This window comes from Camelina sativa, chromosome 11 (assembly GCF_030686135.1).
Source record: "Camelina sativa cultivar CO46 ecotype springtype chromosome 11, ASM3068613v1".
Classification (NCBI taxonomy): domain Eukaryota; kingdom Viridiplantae; phylum Streptophyta; class Magnoliopsida; order Brassicales; family Brassicaceae; genus Camelina; species Camelina sativa.
In genome coordinates, this window is record NC_141890.1 from 18004245 (window position 1) to 18020288 (window position 16044).

Sequence of the window (16044 nt, forward strand, 5' to 3'; positions counted from 1 at the left end):
TGAAGAATTTCTTATTGGTACTAAAACTACATCAGAGGCTATGCACAACATTGATGTAATCATGAGCGAAAAATTTCACATTTTTCATAGTGGTTTCCCTTCTGTCCGCTTCGAGGAAGAGTATATTAAAGAAATTGATTAGTTGTGTTGATTAAGAAATATTTTATTATATTTATGAATTTTAAATATCCAAATTGATCTAAAGTAATTTTTTGACATATATATTGCTAAATCAAGAAAGTGTTCAAATGTTTAATCATAAAAATTTATAACACAACAAAAAATATTATCATCTACATTGATTGTTCTGTAACATAAATAACTATTCTATAAATTAAAAAATTGAAAAAAGTATAATACTAATCACTGCAATTTTTGTACGATTGCAGGATAAACAAATGTCTCAAATTGAAAAGCTTTTCACAACTTTTTTTCTCTTATTGAAAACCGCATTTTGTTCATTTTTTCTGAAAAACACAAATTGATAATAAAAATGGTAACTGATCGGTGATTTAAGTGCAGTTTTTTAAAACACATAAAAATCTGCATTTACTATGTTACCAATCACTACATATATATTATATGCCTTTTTTTTTTTTTGGCATGCACCTTTGTAACATCCATTTTAGTATCTTATAACCAAATCAGATTGCGGCTTTGTCTCTGTATTTTATAATATATAATTGGTAGTATTTTATATAAATTTTACTCAAATAAATCTTAAGGTGAAAGGAAAACAACTAAAATCATTCTGAATTTTTTTTTTTACGATATATGCTTTTATACCTAAATTATGCCAAAATGTAATTTTTTATTTGAACCATTTATAAATTCGAATTTTAAGCATGAACCACTGTAAATTATGGGAAAAAAAAAAAAGATCAACACTGAATTTAACGGTATTAAATATTAATCAACAGAAAGTCTGTTTTTTTCATACCCCCCAGGCCAGAAATGAACTACAGTATATTGAATTTATAAATGAATTATATTGATGTGAACCAGACCCGGTTCACTCCTCCCGTCGGTTTCTTTTTTTGTGATTGGAATTTTCTGTGCTGCAGCTTCTTCTTCGATCTCTAAATCTCTCTTCTCTGACGAGTCTCCAAGTCGTGCGCAATTACCCTCACGAACATGGTTTTAGGGCTTTAGCTTTGTCCGATTGATGATTCCTAGGTGGTGATTTGATCTCACTTTCCAAGAGTTTCAGTAGATTGATTGGTTGATTTTGGGTCTCTCAGTTTTCCAAATTAACGAGCCTCCGCCGTGTTTACTATTCGGGTAATCTTCTCCTCCACCTTACCCAATTTCTTATTTCATCGGCTTTTAAGTACATAGATTGCTAAACATAATTTTGTCTGTATTCTGTTTGTGAAACGTCACCTAGACAGATGAGTCTGGATTGCTAATCAGGATCTACTTGTTGTTGTTTCTGTGTAGCCTGTGGGGATTTTGTTTGTTGTGTCTTGATCCTTAAACATCTGGGAGGGTTTTACTCTAGTTTACTTGTATACATTTGATACTAAAGATGCTTTCTTGTTGATGTTTTCTTATTGATCCAACATTGTATGATACTAAAAGTTGCTTTCGGATTACTTTTTCAGCGCATATACCCTTCATCACGGTGCAAGTCTTGAGTAGAGTAACATCATTTCTAAGAACATGGTAAGAACTTTTAAATGTTATTCTTTCTCTAGCTACATGCATCAAGAAGGAATTTTTAACTCTTCTCATTCTCTATTTGATAACAAGTTACTCATACTTGACAAATATTGTATTTCATTCAAACATTTCCTGTTTAGAAACAATTCTCCTAAACAACATCTACTGATTTACTGCAGAAATTTTTTAAAAAAATTTGTTTCTGTTGGTTCTTTGATGTTCCAGGCAAACTCATTACGGCTGTATCTAGCATGCATAAAAAATACACTCGAGGCTGCCATGTGCTTACAGGTACTAACTATTTTGGCTTGAGATATCATGGCATAGGTCTGGAAGTCTCCATCTTTGCTTAAGGCAATGAAAGCTTCATGTTTGTGTAGTCCCTCATCCATGTTTCACCTCTAGTCTGTTACTCTCACTTGTTAGATGTTTAGTTCTTGATTAGGGATAATGTACCATCGTTCACTTTCACTTTTGGCATTTTGTCTCGCAATATTTGGTGTCGAATGTCGAAACCTATGCATCTTGTACAAGTCGGTGAAAGGGGCCATGTAAAGTCCTTTTAAGATTCAGCTTTACATGTTGTATGTTCCTGAAAGCTTCTATATTTCTCTACTTGCAGAACTTTCCTTGTCAAGAAGTTGAAAGGCATAATAAACCAGAGGTTGAACTAAAGTATGTAAGCTTGTCACAGGAAGATGCATGTGAGAATGGAATGCTCTTGTGCTATTTTCATTTCAAGTAGTAGAATCTTAATATCTCCATGTTTTTGCTAATTTTTGTAGGACAAGCCCAGAACTTTTGCTAAATCCTGTAAGAAGTTTATTTGTTTCCTTCCCAGTTTAGCATTGACATTGCACTCGCATCTTACCTAGGTTTTGTAGTTGACTGCTAAGTTTTTTTGAACTTGCAGGTTTTAATATGCCGTAATGAGGCTGAAAAGTGTTTAATAGAAACATCTATAAATTCACTCCGGATAAGCCTCAAGGTGATTATTAATCTTACCCTAGCTTTTCCTTCGATCACTTAGAAGAAGAGCCCCTTGTGATACACTTACAAAGGCATCGTGTTGTTTCCCTTTCCTGTTTCCTTAATTTCTTTCTCCTGAGATAATGTCTTGATGAATCATTACTTAAACATCTGTCATGTCGTGCTATTTCAAATAATTGTTATCGTTAATTTGCAGGTCAAACAAGCGGATGAACTTGAAAACATACTAACCAAAAAGTTCCTTAGATTTTTGTCCATGAGGGCAGAAGCTTTTCAAGTACTGAGGAGGAAGCCAGTGCAGGTACACCTTATTCTTGATCTAACACTTGGCTACTTGTGAGAGCTGCTATGTTTTATCTGGCAGTTAATGCATTCCCTCTTCTGTACAAGTTCTAATTATTCTGGTGGACGCATCGGTAATTGGTTATAGACACAGTATTCATGGACACTCCATAATTTCTAGGCTTAAGATGGATGCTGTATATGTATACCACTTGTACATTCTTTTGATACTTTAAATCATGGCACAATCCTTTCCTGTCTTTTCCCCCTTTATGAACCATGAATCATCGCACTGTGTGGAAATGCATGCCTTGGCTTTAGATCATTTACTGTTTATTCCCTGCGTTGTGTGAACGTTTCATTCCCTGATCGCCTTTAATTGGTTTCTTTGTTGATCTTGAACAGGGGTATGACATTAGCTTTCTTATAACAAATTACCACTGCGAAGAGATGCAGAAACAGAAGCTTATTGATTTCATTATTCAGTTTATGGAGGCAAGTCTTTCACTAAACCTTGATGTTGTTTTTTGACCGTGGTTGATGCAATAGTAGCATCCTAACAATGAAAATATGTCTCGGGTAGAGTTGCATCATTGTATTTTTCTCACAGTAATAACCTGATAAAGTGATAAGTAGTATTCTGAATAGTTGGCCTTGGCCTAACTACGGTTAATATAATGTCCTCCAACATAATAATCTCCTCTTAATCAGATTTAAAACTTGAAGTGTGACTATTTATACCATGGAAAATGCAGGATATAGAGAAAGAAATAAGGGACTTGAAGGAGTCAGTGAACACCAGAGGAAGACTCGTTGCTACAGAGTTTTTGAAACAGTTCATGTAAAAGCCCTTGAGGTATTATAATGTACCCACCCATTGTATCAATCACACATTATTTGGTTAAATTCCATCTACACTTGCAGACATTTTTTCTTCTTTTCGGTACTTCCTCTGTTCTTCTTACACAACCCGAAGTACCAAACCATCGGCTTGGTCCATTGTAGTGTATGTAACGCAATACTTAGTTACAAAAAAATGGGTATGTTGATCGTAGTAGATGTTCCAACGTACAATTCCAGAAACCAAAAAATTGTTTTTGTTTACCACAAAAGGACCAACAAATTGTTATCTTTACAAAGTTCCCTATGCTTAGATAGATCATTCAGCACACATGAAGACATAAATCCAAGATCATGAGCAAAACCCACATTACCTTAAGGAGAAAATCAAACGTCGTCGTTTTACTCATCACCATAATCGCAGAATAGAAGTTACTGGGCTGGGCCCATTGTAATGGGGAGGGCTGTTGATTTAAAATTTTAAATATTTAATTGATTATTATTTCTCACAACCGACGCCGTATTCCCCAATCCCCAGGCTCCTGAAGTGAAAGTCGAAACGCCGTCGTATCTTCGTCTCAAGCTCTCTCTGTCTAATTGCGTTCGGCTTCGACAGTACATCTGATTCCGGCCATCACTCAGCTTCAGGTTAGTTTTGATTTAAAGTCAAAAACAACAAGCAGTATACACGGGTCGCCTTGAATTGAATTTGATTTCTAGGGTTTAGATTGTAAATTTCTAGGTTATATGAATCTCTTGTTTGTACAAGAAAAGGAACAGAACAAGTGGAAGATGTTTTAGGTCATTTGATTAGATGTTCAGATTTATATATTGAAAATTAGATTGGGATCATCATATCTGGTGAACAATTTTGTTTTTGTGATCTGCTTCTATCTTCTCAAAAGAATTCAGAAGAAATTAACTTGATGGAGTTGTTAAGAAATGGTAGTAGGCTGAGTGAACCATCTTCTCTCAATGCATTTTTCTTGCTTGAATGGTTAAATACGATGGAGAAGTTGAAAATATCATTTTGAAAACTTGTTGGGTGATTTAGTTTGCTTAATGGATTTCCTCGGTCTTTGTTCTGCAAGATAGTTTCTTTCTAATACTGCAACAAAATTGCATGATTCAGTCAGATAAATGTGCAATTACTGCTTCTCGTAGCTTGTCTTGTGGTTAGGTTTTAACTCTTGATTTTCCCTTGCAGTCATTTGCTTTTTGATTACACCAAAATGACAACAATTGAAACTGATCAGAAAACTCAAAAGTCTTCTCCTTCCGGTTCTGCTGCTACTGCTACTGCTACTCCCAAGCAGCCATCAGCATCGTTTAAAAGGTGGGGAAGGAGACACCCATTTGTAAGATATGGACTTCCGATGATATCTCTTACTGTATTTGGAGCCCTCGGACTCGGCCAGCTCCTTCAAGGCAGGTCAGTTCTTTCTTTGATTAAACTCTTAAGCTTTGAATATGTAAAAATGCTATAGGGATTCTGCTTATAATTCTCAACTTCACCACATATGGTTTATTTGGTTAGTTCAGTAAGGATATCGCAAAGGTAAAAGATGACCAAGAATGGGAGATTATAGAGACAAGAAAGGCGCTTTCGAGAACAGGACCTGTTGATGCTTATAAACCTAAAAACACATCCATCGAAGATGAGCTTAAGGTATTTATATATATATATATATAATCCTCTCCTCAGTTTTGCAGATTTTCATGATTTAACGTAGCGAATTAGACTGCATAAAAAAACTTTGATGACTAATATCTTGACCGGGTTTTGTATTCCGCAGGCTATGCAAGAGAAGGTGGACATTAACGCGTATGAGTACAAGAAAATTCCAAAACTAAACGAAAGCCAGTCGGATTAAGTGAATTCAGAATTTGTATCAGAATTTTTCCTTCGTAGATGTGTTTCAGTTCTATATGACTCTTCACCTAAGCGCCCAAGTAAGAAAAACAAAGAGGGGTAGAGGACCATTTTTTTCATTTAACCGTAATGATGAGCCGGTTTTAAAAATCCAGTTGTTGATATTACACCACTTCACTAAAAAACATACTGTAAGTTCTTTTATAAAATTAGTGGTTGGTAACATGGTAATCAATAATCAGGACTCTTATTTCGATTCAATCCAAGATTTGAAAGTACTTCAATATTTGTGAAATCATGAATCTCTATATGTATACAGGCACATAAGGATGCCGTATTGTCGTGTGTCAATTTCCGAATTCGATGAATCTGCATACATTTTGGAGTTTTGTAAGACATTACAATGAACTCATTAGTTTAATAGTTTAATTTGTTGTGACTTATGACTTGAGGTTTTGGTTGGACCACCGTCTTATCCATACCTCAGTGTTTATTTATTTTTGCCAACTATCTTACATATTCCTCATTTACTAGTCAGGAGCCATACTTTGAAAAACCAAAATATGTGTTGCCTCTTTAAATGGTCACACTCACACACATGCAAACAAAATCCACCGGTCTTGTCATGCATGGAATTTTAAATGCTCTAGTTAATAATACTCAAGATTTTGAATTTATCATTTCACGGAAAGGGGAAAACAAATCAACCTACAATGTATCCAATGGCCTCTCAAATCAATGAGCGTAGGGTTTCAGGCTTAAATGCGTACGTGTAGTTATGTTTTTTTTTTTTTCTGTAGACTTAGCAAATCTATATAATACTACACAATAATGTAATGCTAATAGACTGCTAACCAAAAAAAATTAATGGCCGGGTTAGCCAGAACTTACAAAATCATAAGATACAACCCTAAACATGAGTGGGTAGAAAATATCACAAAACCTACGAGATAAAACTGAACATATGAGCTATATATAGGATCAATTCATTTCCTTCGGTATCATAAAAATAAGAAGAACATATATATATATTTTGTTCCTGAGATAAACTAACTAAACTAGGTCTAATATAGTTTAAAACGGCACCTTGTTTATTGTCTCCACTATACATATTTTCGACAGCTTATAAGACAGAATTATGTTTACCCTAAACCCAAAAAAAAAAAAGTGAAATGGGAAATCGGAATTCACTAATTGCATGGGCATGCCATGCCATGCCGGCTGGAACAGATAGAGATCGATGAGTTCGTTAGGTCACAGTCACACCACACGTGATGGAGGTACGAGGGAAGTGACAAATCTGAGACAAGAGATAACACAAAGTACAGAGGAAATAAGAGAGTGGCCATTTCCATGCCAGCTTGTCACTCCCATTCTTCCTTCCTATTCATTCTTTTCTTGGCTACATTAATTCTCATTTCCAAGACTAAAAACAAAAACGAACATTGGTGCCAAGAACAAGAAGGGTGTGAATAAAGTAGATGGGTTACCTTGTCGTTTTGTCTATTTTTTACGGTAATAGCTCACCGTAAACAATTAGAATAATGGTCCAGTCAAAGAGAAGGAACGATAACAAAAAAAAAAAAAAAAGTTGGAAGGGCTAACAAACTGGTGTGCTCGTTAAAAAATAAAAAGAACGGTGTTAACAAAACAAATTTCAGAACTACCAGATTAATTATATGCTTTTTTATATAATAATACTAACAAAATCCTTCAAATTATAAATTACCACACAAAGAGAGGTTGAGAAAATGTTTCTCAACGGATCCTCGCTATGGCTATTGAGGAGACGAAGAAGGATCGTTTTATTTGGTCTTATACGGCATCTGGCGCTTACACAGTCAAAAGTGGGTATTGGTTAGCTCGTACCTTACCATCATTATACGTCCCTCGACCAGATAATGTGATGAAGGTTGACGAGCTCCAAGCTAAGGTTTGAAACCTTAAGACGGTGCCTAAAATCAGAACCTTCTTGTGGAGAATGCTGTCTGGGGCTCTAGATGTCTCCGAGAGATTGGCGTCGAGAGGGTTATTTGTGGATTTAAGATGTGCGATTTGTGGATATCAGGAGGAGACTATATGCCATATGTTGTTTGCTTTCCCTGTAGCAAGACAGGCGTATGCGTTATCGAATGTTCCTTTGCTGCAAACAGGTTTCTCTGAACAGGATTTAGTGAAGAATTGGGAACATTTGTTAGCTTTGATTTAGGAAGAGCGAATTCCTAAGGAGATATGTAGAGCAATCCCATGGATTATGTGGGGCATCTGGAAATGGCGGAATAATTTTGTCTTTCAAGGTAAACAAGGCGATATAAGAGAATTGGTGGTGAAGGCTTTTCAGGAATCCTCTCAATGGATGGATGTGCAATCAGCTTCTCGTAATTTAGGCCTCCACAGAGAGGGGAGAACACCAATCATAGAGGTGAAATGGCGTAATCCGATGGTAGGTGTTGTTAAATGTAACATTGTTGTCTCTTGGCATAATGACTTAACAATGGCTGGTGGCGCTTGGATTGCGAGAGATAATCAAGGTGAAGTCTTGTTTCATGCTAGACAGGCAATACAGCCTACGGACTCGCAGGTGCTAGCTTTTTTGAGATGTTCCTTGTGGGCTCTAGAGGCTTTGCAGACTCTGCATATAACTCGGATTGAGGTGGTGTTGGATAATTCTGCGGCGGTACAAGCTATAAACAAATCACATGAGTGGCCACGATGTGGGTTCTTATTACCGGATATCCAAGATGTATTGTCAAGTTTTACTTCCTGGGAGTGTCACCGAGTTGCGGCTTCAGCGAATAAAGTGGCAAAGGCTATCGCGAACAGTGTTACTCGTGATGGGCGTTTGCAGTCTTACTTATCTCTTGGGGGTCCTTCTTGGCTACTTGATCAGGTGCGGAATGAGGCGGATGCTTGAGTAGATTGACATAAACATATAACAGAGATAATGTTTGGTGACTTGGCCACGATGGAGTTAGATCCTTTGGTTTCAGCTAGTGCATTTGGAGGATCTTCTGACCTCAGTATCAAGTGACAATTGGTGGTTTTTCTTTTTGATTTTTCCTGCTTTTCCTTCTTTAGTTGTATTCTTTACATTCTTTTGATTTATCAGATGACAAAAAAAAAACTTTAAGATAAAATCGTAAATGGATTTAGTAATTCTTACTAATTGTTTTTGTTATCCAAAATTAAATTATGCATACGGGAGATTGTATAAGGAACATAAGCCCAATGGACTCAACTGATGCAAGCTTAGTGGACTCAAACAATGGAGAAGGCCCAAAGAGTATGATCAGTCAACAAGTTCAACAGAAGAAGACAAAAGAAGTTATGCCAGCTCAAGAACAGAGTACGGAGAAGAAGACGCTCCACACCATGAATCGGTTCAACGTTCTTCAATCCTGTACAGATGACTCATCATGATGAGCTGTAGCTATTCTAGATTGTTCCTCTTGTATCTATAAAAGCAGACCTGTAAATCATGGTTGTAATTATTGAAGAAAGTAAAGTTATTTCACAAAATACAAAAGTTCTTCTTTCGTTCATGGTATCTGAGCCATTTTAAAGCTCTAACAGGCATTTCAATGGCAACCACGTATCCCTTCCCAGACAATGTCCATGTCTCAAGCTCAGTCACGCTTAAGCTCAACGACAGTAACTACCTATTGTGGAAGACGCAGTTCGAGTCTCTCCTATCCAGTCAGAAACTCATCGGGTTCGTCAATGGAGCTGTTTCGGCCCCAGCTCAGACACATCTTGTCGTCAACGGTGATGTCACCACCAAAGTTACCAACCCGCAGTATGAGTCCTGGTTTTGCACAGACCAACTAGTTCGGTCTTGGCTGTTTGGAACCCTCTCCGAAGAGGTTCTCGGCCATGTTCACAGTCTTCAAACCTCTCGTCAAATCTGGGTTTCACTTGCGGTGAACTTCAACAAGAGCAGCGTTGCCAGAGAGTTCTCCCTCCGTCGCAGTCTGCAGCTTGTGTCAAAAAAAGACAAGACTTTCTCTGCTTACTACAGAGAGTTCAAGACAATATGTGATTCTCTAAGCTCCATTGGGAAACCTGTAGATGAATCCATGAAAATCATCATTGAAGGTCAGCGTTGGCAGAGAGTATGACCCCATAGCAACGGTCATTCAGAGCTCCTTAAGCAAGCTTCCAGCTCCTACCTTCAATGATGTGATTTCGGAGGTCCAAGGGTTTGATAGCAGATTGCAGTCTTATGAGGAGACCAACACAGTCACTCCTCATGTTGCCTTCATGACAGAGAAGACAAATCCATGTGCTCCTCAGTTTTCTCCAAATCAAAGAGGTAGGGGTGGTCGCTTTAGCCAGAACAGAGGAAGAGGAGGTTACACAACACGAGGTCGTGGCTTTAATCAACATCAGTCGTCCTCTCCAATCTCCAATCAATCCTCTGGCCAACGTCCAGTCTGTCAGATATGTGGTCGCACTGGTCATACTGCAATTAAATGCTACAACCGGTTCGACAACAATTATCAAACAAAAGTCCAGGCCTTCTCAAGCTTAAGGATATCTGAGGAGAATGGTAAAGAATGGTACCCGGATTCAGGAGCCTCTGCACATGTAACTTCCTCAACAGATGGTCTCCAGTTAGCAGCCGTGTATGAAGGAAATGATACAGTCCTTGTGGGAGATGGAACTTACATTCCCATTACTCATGTTGGCTCCACTACAATCACTTCCTCCAAAGGTACAATTCCTCTTAATGAAGTCTTGGTTTGTCCTGATATTCAAAAATCTCTGCTCTTTGTATCAAAGTTGTGTGATGACTATCCCTATGGTGTTTATTTTGACATTGATAAGGTTTGCATAATCGATTTGCAAACACAGAAAGTGGTAGCCAAGGGTCATCGTAGGAAGGCCCTCTTTGTGCTGGAGAATAACGAGCTTGTGGTATTTTACTCAAATCGTCAGTGTGCCGCTACAGAGGAAATTTGGCATTACCGAATTGGACACGCAAACTCGAAGGTTCTTCAGCAACTTCAAGTCAGCAAGGAGATTCAAGTGAATAAGATCAGCACACCCTCCATTTGTGAGCCTTGCCAGATGGGGAAGAGTAGTAGATTACCGTTTTTTGTTTCTGATTCTCGTGTTTTACATCCTCTAGATCGGATCCACTGTGATCTTTGGGGACCAGCTCCGATTGTATCAAACCAAGGGTTTAAATACTATGCAGTTTTTGTTGATGACTTCTCAAGGTTCTCTTGGGTTTATCCCCTGCATCATAAGTCAGAATTCATATCAGTCTTTACTACATTTCAAAAGCTGGTTGAGAATCAATTTAGTAGTAAGATAAAGGTGTTTCAAAGTGATGGAGGAGGTGAGTTCACAAGCAACAAGTTCAAAGCTCACCTCAATGAACATGGAATTCATCATAGGATTTCATGTCCCTACACTCCTCAGCAAAATGGCTTAGCAGAAAGAAAGCACATACATCTTGTGGAACTTGGTATTTCAATGCTGTTTCATAGTCATACTCCATTGAAATTGTGGGTGGAAGCATTTGTTACTGCCAACTACATTATCAACCTGTTACCAACTATAGTTCTAGAAAACAAAAGCCCCCATGAGCTCTTACACCGTCAAAAACCGGATTATTCATCTCTCAGAGTGTTTGGCTCAGCATGCTATCCGTGTCTCAGACCACTAGTTCATCACAAATTTGATCCAAAGTCATTACAATGCATCTTTCTCGGCTACAACAACAACTACAAAGGCTATCGTTGCTTATATCCTCCAATTGGTAAAGTTTATATCTCAAGACATGTTGTTTTTTCTGAGCAAGAACTGCCTTTCAAGGAGAAGTATAAGGATTTGGTTCCTCATTATGACACCCCATTGCTCCACGCTTGGCAAATCGTTGACAAGATTTCCACTCCAGGAGAGAGATTTGTGCCAGCTTCTACTCCGGTTCAACTATTGTCTAAACCAGTTTTGCCAGCTCAAGAACAGCCTCTGATTCGCATTCCAAACATATTTCTCACAGAGCCTAGTGGAGATGATGATTCAGACGGAGAAGGACAACCTGCAGATAATCAAACCGATAATGCTGCAGAGGAGATAGGTGTTGCTTAACCGGTTCAGTCTGAAAACGTACACCCCATGACCACAAGAGGAAAAGCCGGAATTCACAAACCAAACACATGTTATGCTCTTATCACCTCAAAAGTCAATGCCAATGAACCTAAAACAATCGCGTCTGCTATGAATCACCCTGGTTGGAATGAAGCTGTCCTTGAAGAAGTGAGAAGAATTCATATGCTTCGCACATGGTTTTTGACCCCTCCGACTGAAGATATGAGCATCCTAGACTCAAAGTGGGTCTTCAAAACGAAATACAACCCTGATGGCACAATTGATAAGCTTAAAGCTCGGCTCGTCGCCAAAGGGTATGATCAGGAAGAAGGTATTGACTATCTAGAAACGTTCAGTCCTTAGGTTAGAACGACAACAATACGACTCGTTTTAGATATTGCAGCAGCTAATAGTTGGCCCATCAAACAGCTTGATGTCTCCAATGCCTTTTTGCATGGTGAGCTTCAAGAACCGGTGTTCATGTATCAGCCCTCTGGATTCGTTGATCCAGACAAACCAAACCACGTTTGTTGCCTCACCAAAGCCCTTTACGGACTAAAGCAAGCTTCAAGAGCATGGTTTGATATTTTCAGTAACTTTCTACTCGAGTTTGGCTTTGTCTGCAGCACTCATGATCCATCACTCTTTGTTTGTCATCAAGATGGACAATACCTCTTATTGTTGCTGTATGTCGATGACATTCTTCTTACAGGCAGTGATCAAGAACTTCTTGCAAATCTACTTACTGCTCTGAAGAACAGATTCACCATGAAAGATCTTGGTCCTCCTCGGTATTTCTTGGGCATTGAAATTGAAAGCTATAGCGATGGACTCTTCCTACATCAGACGGCCTACGCTTTAGACATCCTGCATCAAGCAGGTATGAGTGAATGTAATCCCATGCCCACTCCTCTACCGGAAACAATGGAGAAGCTAAATTCTGAGCTATTCACGGAGCCAACGTATTTTCGGAGTCTTGCTAGCAAGTTACAGTACCTTACCATCACAAGACCAGACCTTCAGTTTGCAGTGAACTTCGTCTGTCAACGGATGCACGCCCCAACTGTGTCTGATTTTGGTCTGCTTAAAAGGATCTTACGGTATGTCAAAGGTACACTCAACATGGGACTACCTATAAAGAAGAACAAGGACCTCACGCTTAGTGCCTTTTGTGATAGTGATCATTCCGACTGCAAACTAACACGGCGCTCAACCACTGGTTTTTGTATACTTCTGGGTTCCAATTTGATATCCTGGTCTACAAAAAGGCAATCCTCAGTATCAAACTCTTCAACAGAAGCAGAGTATCGAGCTCTTACTATCACTGCCAAAGAGATCACCTGGATTTCGAACTTACTTCGTGACATTGGCATCTCACAGTACGAGCCTACAAAAGTCTATTGTGACAACCTCTCAGCTGTATACTTGTCCGCCAATCCAGCTCTGCACAATCGGACCAAACACTTTGATACGGACTACCACTACATTCGAGAACGGGTTGCCTTAGGTCTCATCGAGACACATCACATCTACGCCTCCAACCAACTCGCAGATGTCTTCATAAAACCACTACCAAAGAAGCCTTTTCTTGATCTTCGTTTCAAACTTGGTGTGTCAGTTCTTTCCACGCCAAGCTTGCAGGGGAGTATAAGGAACATAAGTCCAGTGGACTCAACTGATGCAAGCTTAGTGGACTCAAACAATGGAGAAGACCCAAAGAGTATGATCAGTCAACAAGTTCAACAGAAGAAGACAAAAGAAGTTGTACCAGCTCAAGAACAGAGTACGGAGAAGAAGACGCTCCACACCATGAATCGATTCAACGTTCTTCAATCATGTACAGATGATTCATCATGATGAGTTGTAGCTATTCTAGATTGTTCCTTTTGTATTTATAAAAGCAGACCTGTAAACTATGGTTGTAATTATTGAAGAAAGTAAAGTTATTTCACAAAATACAAAAGTTCTTCTTTCGTTCAGATTGATCCACACGTGACACATGCAAGATAAACCAAGTTTACAAACGAAACAAACTACATTAGACATTTTAACAGTTAGAACTTAAAAGAAAACTTGTCAAAAATATGGAAGAACGTTTCTTAAGAACCAAGAATTGTTTCTCTGCTATTTTAAGATAATTCTCTAGTTCAATCATTGCAAATATACGTAAAACACCATTTGGTCGTAAGAATTACTCGCTATTATTTCAAGATAAAGAAATCAACTATGATATATTTGAAAAGCATGGGGAAGTAGTTCTACCAATCGTAATTATTCGTAATCCTTTATGATTCTCCATAAACTTTTGTCCTTCTTTGGTATTAAATTATATACAGAATAATCGATTTGACTGATCTCAATTTACAATCCTTTTTTTATTACATTAGAATAGTTCTCTCTAGTCCCACTAAAATTTCCAAATGATTCTTTTATCAAAAAAAAAAAAAAAGGATAGACAGAAGTTTCTTTGCCTGAATGAATCATTCAGACGAAAAACTTTATAAAAAAAAAAGTTTATTTGCCAAAAAAAAAAATGATGTTATATACTATATATATCAACTTCCTATCCTCACTCTGAGAATATTTTAATGAGTTTGAAATTAGTTATTCTTTCAATGTAAATTGGAGGCTCCAGGTATGCTAGGTGAAGCAGAAGAGCTGGCACCAGCTCTCGACTGAGTGATTACGCAGTTAGACTCGCTCACACTACTCAGTACTCAGTACATACTCTCTTTGTTCTCTTTCTTTTGGACAGCTTTCATTTTGATTTTCTCTCTTTTAAGCCACATGAGAATAAAACAAATATATACCAAACCAATGATGGGGCTTCTCAATAATGCAATAAAATGGAGTATATTACTGGAGGAACAAAGCAAATAAAAATAGAGTTCGATAAAAATTTCAAAAAACAACTGTAGTTAAGGTTAGCTTCCCAAGGCTTCTCCAGCTATATATATATATATGTATCCCCTGCTTAAACCCATCTCACACCAAAACACAAAAGCTCTCATCTCCTCTAGTTTTCAATCTTATTAGAATTTAGACACACACACACCCCCAACCCCTTTTATTTGTAACACCCAAACTCAAATGGGTCAAAACTCAAGCCTCACCATCGTCGTGGCGACTGTTCTGCTGATGTCCATGGTCGGTTCTGCTTACTCAGGCAACTTCTTCAACGAGTTCGACCTCACGTGGGGTGACCACAGGGGTAAAATCTTCAACGGAGGAAATATGTTGTCTTTGTCACTGGACCGGGTTTCCGGGTCAGGTTTCAAATCCAAGAAAGAGTATTTGTTCGGTCGGATCGATATGCAGCTCAAACTCGTCGCCGGAAACTCCGCCGGCACCGTCACCGCTTACTACGTAACGTTCTCAAACTCTCACATTCATTCAAAATGTTACTAAACCTGAAGAGATACTCTTTTCTAAATTTGTTTGAAACTTTTTTTTGCAGAAGTTGTCGTCACAAGGAGCAACACATGATGAGATAGATTTTGAGTTTCTTGGGAATGAGACAGGGAAGCCTTATGTTCTTCACACCAATGTCTTTGCTCAAGGGAAAGGAAACAGAGAGCAACAGTTTTATCTCTGGTTCGATCCAACCAAGAACTTTCACACTTACTCCATTGTCTGGAGACCCCAACACATCATGTAAAGATCCATTAATCTCTCTCTATTGCTACTTCAACATTGAATGAAAACGAAGATCTTGTCTTGACTTTGTTCTTACCTCTGCAGATTCTTGGTCGACAATTTACCCATTAGAGTGTTCAACAATGCAGAGAAGCTAGGTGCTCCTTTCCCAAAGAGCCAACCCATGAGGATTTACTCGAGCCTGTGGAATGCAGATGATTGGGCCACGAGAGGTGGCTTGGTCAAGACTGACTGGTCTAAGGCTCCTTTCACAGCTTACTACAGAGGATTCAACGCTGCGGCTTGCACCGTCTCTTCAGGATGTGACCCTAAATTCAAGAGTTCTTTTGGTGATGGTAAATTGCAGGTAGCGAACGAGCTCAATGCTTATGGCAGGAGGAGACTCAGATGGGTTCAGAAGTACTTCATGATCTACAATTATTGCTCTGATCTCAAAAGGTTCCCTCGTGGATTCCCACCAGAATGCAAGAAGTCCAGAGTCTGATGCTTGATGCAATTCCCTCCATGATTCTATGTTTGTTTGATGCAATTCTTAGATTGGTTTCTTTTATCTGTTATTCCATTGTACATTCTCAAGTTCAAATAAAGCTCTTTCCAGCTACTTAAACAACTGAACCCATAATTAGTCATGATTGGTGTTC

At 38.3% G+C, this 16044-nt stretch overlaps 4 protein-coding genes across 6 annotated transcripts; all 4 read left to right on the plus strand.

Moving 5' to 3' along the window:
* The first annotated feature begins 925 nt into the window (after positions 1-925).
* On the plus strand, positions 926-3861 carry LOC104723812 (actin-related protein 2/3 complex subunit 4). 2 transcript variants are annotated; one of them, XM_010442224.3, is made up of 9 exons: positions 926-1281; positions 1605-1665; positions 1888-1953; positions 2285-2337; positions 2448-2475; positions 2576-2650; positions 2849-2953; positions 3340-3429; positions 3690-3861. In XM_010442224.3, exons 2-9 carry the CDS (start codon positions 1663-1665, stop codon positions 3777-3779), a joined length of 510 nt encoding a protein of 169 aa, XP_010440526.1. In that variant the 5' UTR covers positions 926-1281; positions 1605-1662; the 3' UTR covers positions 3780-3861. The 2 variants fall into 2 exon arrangements, with proteins under 2 accessions (XP_010440526.1, XP_087332005.1); XM_087475879.1 differs by having other exon boundaries at positions 1000-1281; positions 2285-2366.
* Positions 3862-4284: 423 nt separating this feature from the next.
* On the plus strand, positions 4285-5908 carry LOC104723813 (uncharacterized). Its single transcript, XM_010442225.3, has 4 exons — positions 4285-4422; positions 4982-5206; positions 5317-5443; positions 5571-5908. The coding sequence occupies exons 2-4, from the start codon at positions 5007-5009 to the stop codon at positions 5646-5648; spliced, it is 405 nt and encodes a 134-aa protein (XP_010440527.1). The 5' UTR covers positions 4285-4422; positions 4982-5006; the 3' UTR covers positions 5649-5908.
* A 1513-nt stretch (positions 5909-7421) lies between these two features.
* LOC147934185 (uncharacterized) lies at positions 7422-8561 on the plus strand. The gene is made up of 3 exons (XM_087472532.1): positions 7422-7580; positions 7716-7800; positions 7945-8561. Exons 1-3 carry the CDS (start codon positions 7422-7424, stop codon positions 8559-8561), a joined length of 861 nt encoding a protein of 286 aa, XP_087328658.1.
* Positions 8562-14013: 5452 nt separating this feature from the next.
* Positions 14014-16010, plus strand: LOC104723814 (xyloglucan endotransglucosylase/hydrolase protein 15). Of its 2 annotated transcripts, none has more exons than XM_010442226.3 (3): positions 14014-15112; positions 15204-15400; positions 15488-16010. In XM_010442226.3, exons 1-3 carry the CDS (start codon positions 14837-14839, stop codon positions 15885-15887), a joined length of 873 nt encoding a protein of 290 aa, XP_010440528.2. In that variant the 5' UTR covers positions 14014-14836; the 3' UTR covers positions 15888-16010. The 2 variants fall into 2 exon arrangements, with proteins under 2 accessions (XP_010440528.2, XP_087332006.1); XM_087475880.1 differs by having other exon boundaries at positions 14325-15112; positions 15207-15400.
* The last annotated feature ends 34 nt before the right edge of the window (positions 16011-16044 follow it).

Excerpts from the sequence above, each read along its gene's own strand:
- LOC104723814 (XM_010442226.3), top strand. The coding sequence starts at position 14,837 with ATGGGTCAAAACTCAAGCCTCACCATCGTCGTGGCGACTGTTCTGCTG. Across the intron at positions 15,113-15,203 it reads GCACCGTCACCGCTTACTAC|AAGTTGTCGTCACAAGGAGC; the intron begins GTAACGTTCTCA and ends TTTTTTTTGCAG. Across the intron at positions 15,401-15,487 it reads TGGAGACCCCAACACATCAT|ATTCTTGGTCGACAATTTAC; the intron begins GTAAAGATCCAT and ends TTACCTCTGCAG.
- LOC104723813 (XM_010442225.3), top strand. The coding sequence starts at position 5,007 with ATGACAACAATTGAAACTGATCAGAAAACTCAAAAGTCTTCTCCTTCC. Across the intron at positions 5,207-5,316 it reads GGCCAGCTCCTTCAAGGCAG|TAAGGATATCGCAAAGGTAA; the intron begins GTCAGTTCTTTC and ends TGGTTAGTTCAG. Across the intron at positions 5,444-5,570 it reads CCATCGAAGATGAGCTTAAG|GCTATGCAAGAGAAGGTGGA; the intron begins GTATTTATATAT and ends TGTATTCCGCAG.
- LOC104723812 (XM_010442224.3), top strand. Across the intron at positions 2,476-2,575 it reads CAGAACTTTTGCTAAATCCT|GTTTTAATATGCCGTAATGA; the intron begins GTAAGAAGTTTA and ends TTGAACTTGCAG. Across the intron at positions 2,954-3,339 it reads TGAGGAGGAAGCCAGTGCAG|GGGTATGACATTAGCTTTCT; the intron begins GTACACCTTATT and ends GATCTTGAACAG.
- LOC147934185 (XM_087472532.1), top strand. The coding sequence starts at position 7,422 with ATGGCTATTGAGGAGACGAAGAAGGATCGTTTTATTTGGTCTTATACG. Across the intron at positions 7,581-7,715 it reads TTGACGAGCTCCAAGCTAAG|GAGGAGACTATATGCCATAT; the intron begins GTTTGAAACCTT and ends TGTGGATATCAG. Across the intron at positions 7,801-7,944 it reads TGTTCCTTTGCTGCAAACAG|GTAAACAAGGCGATATAAGA; the intron begins GTTTCTCTGAAC and ends TTGTCTTTCAAG.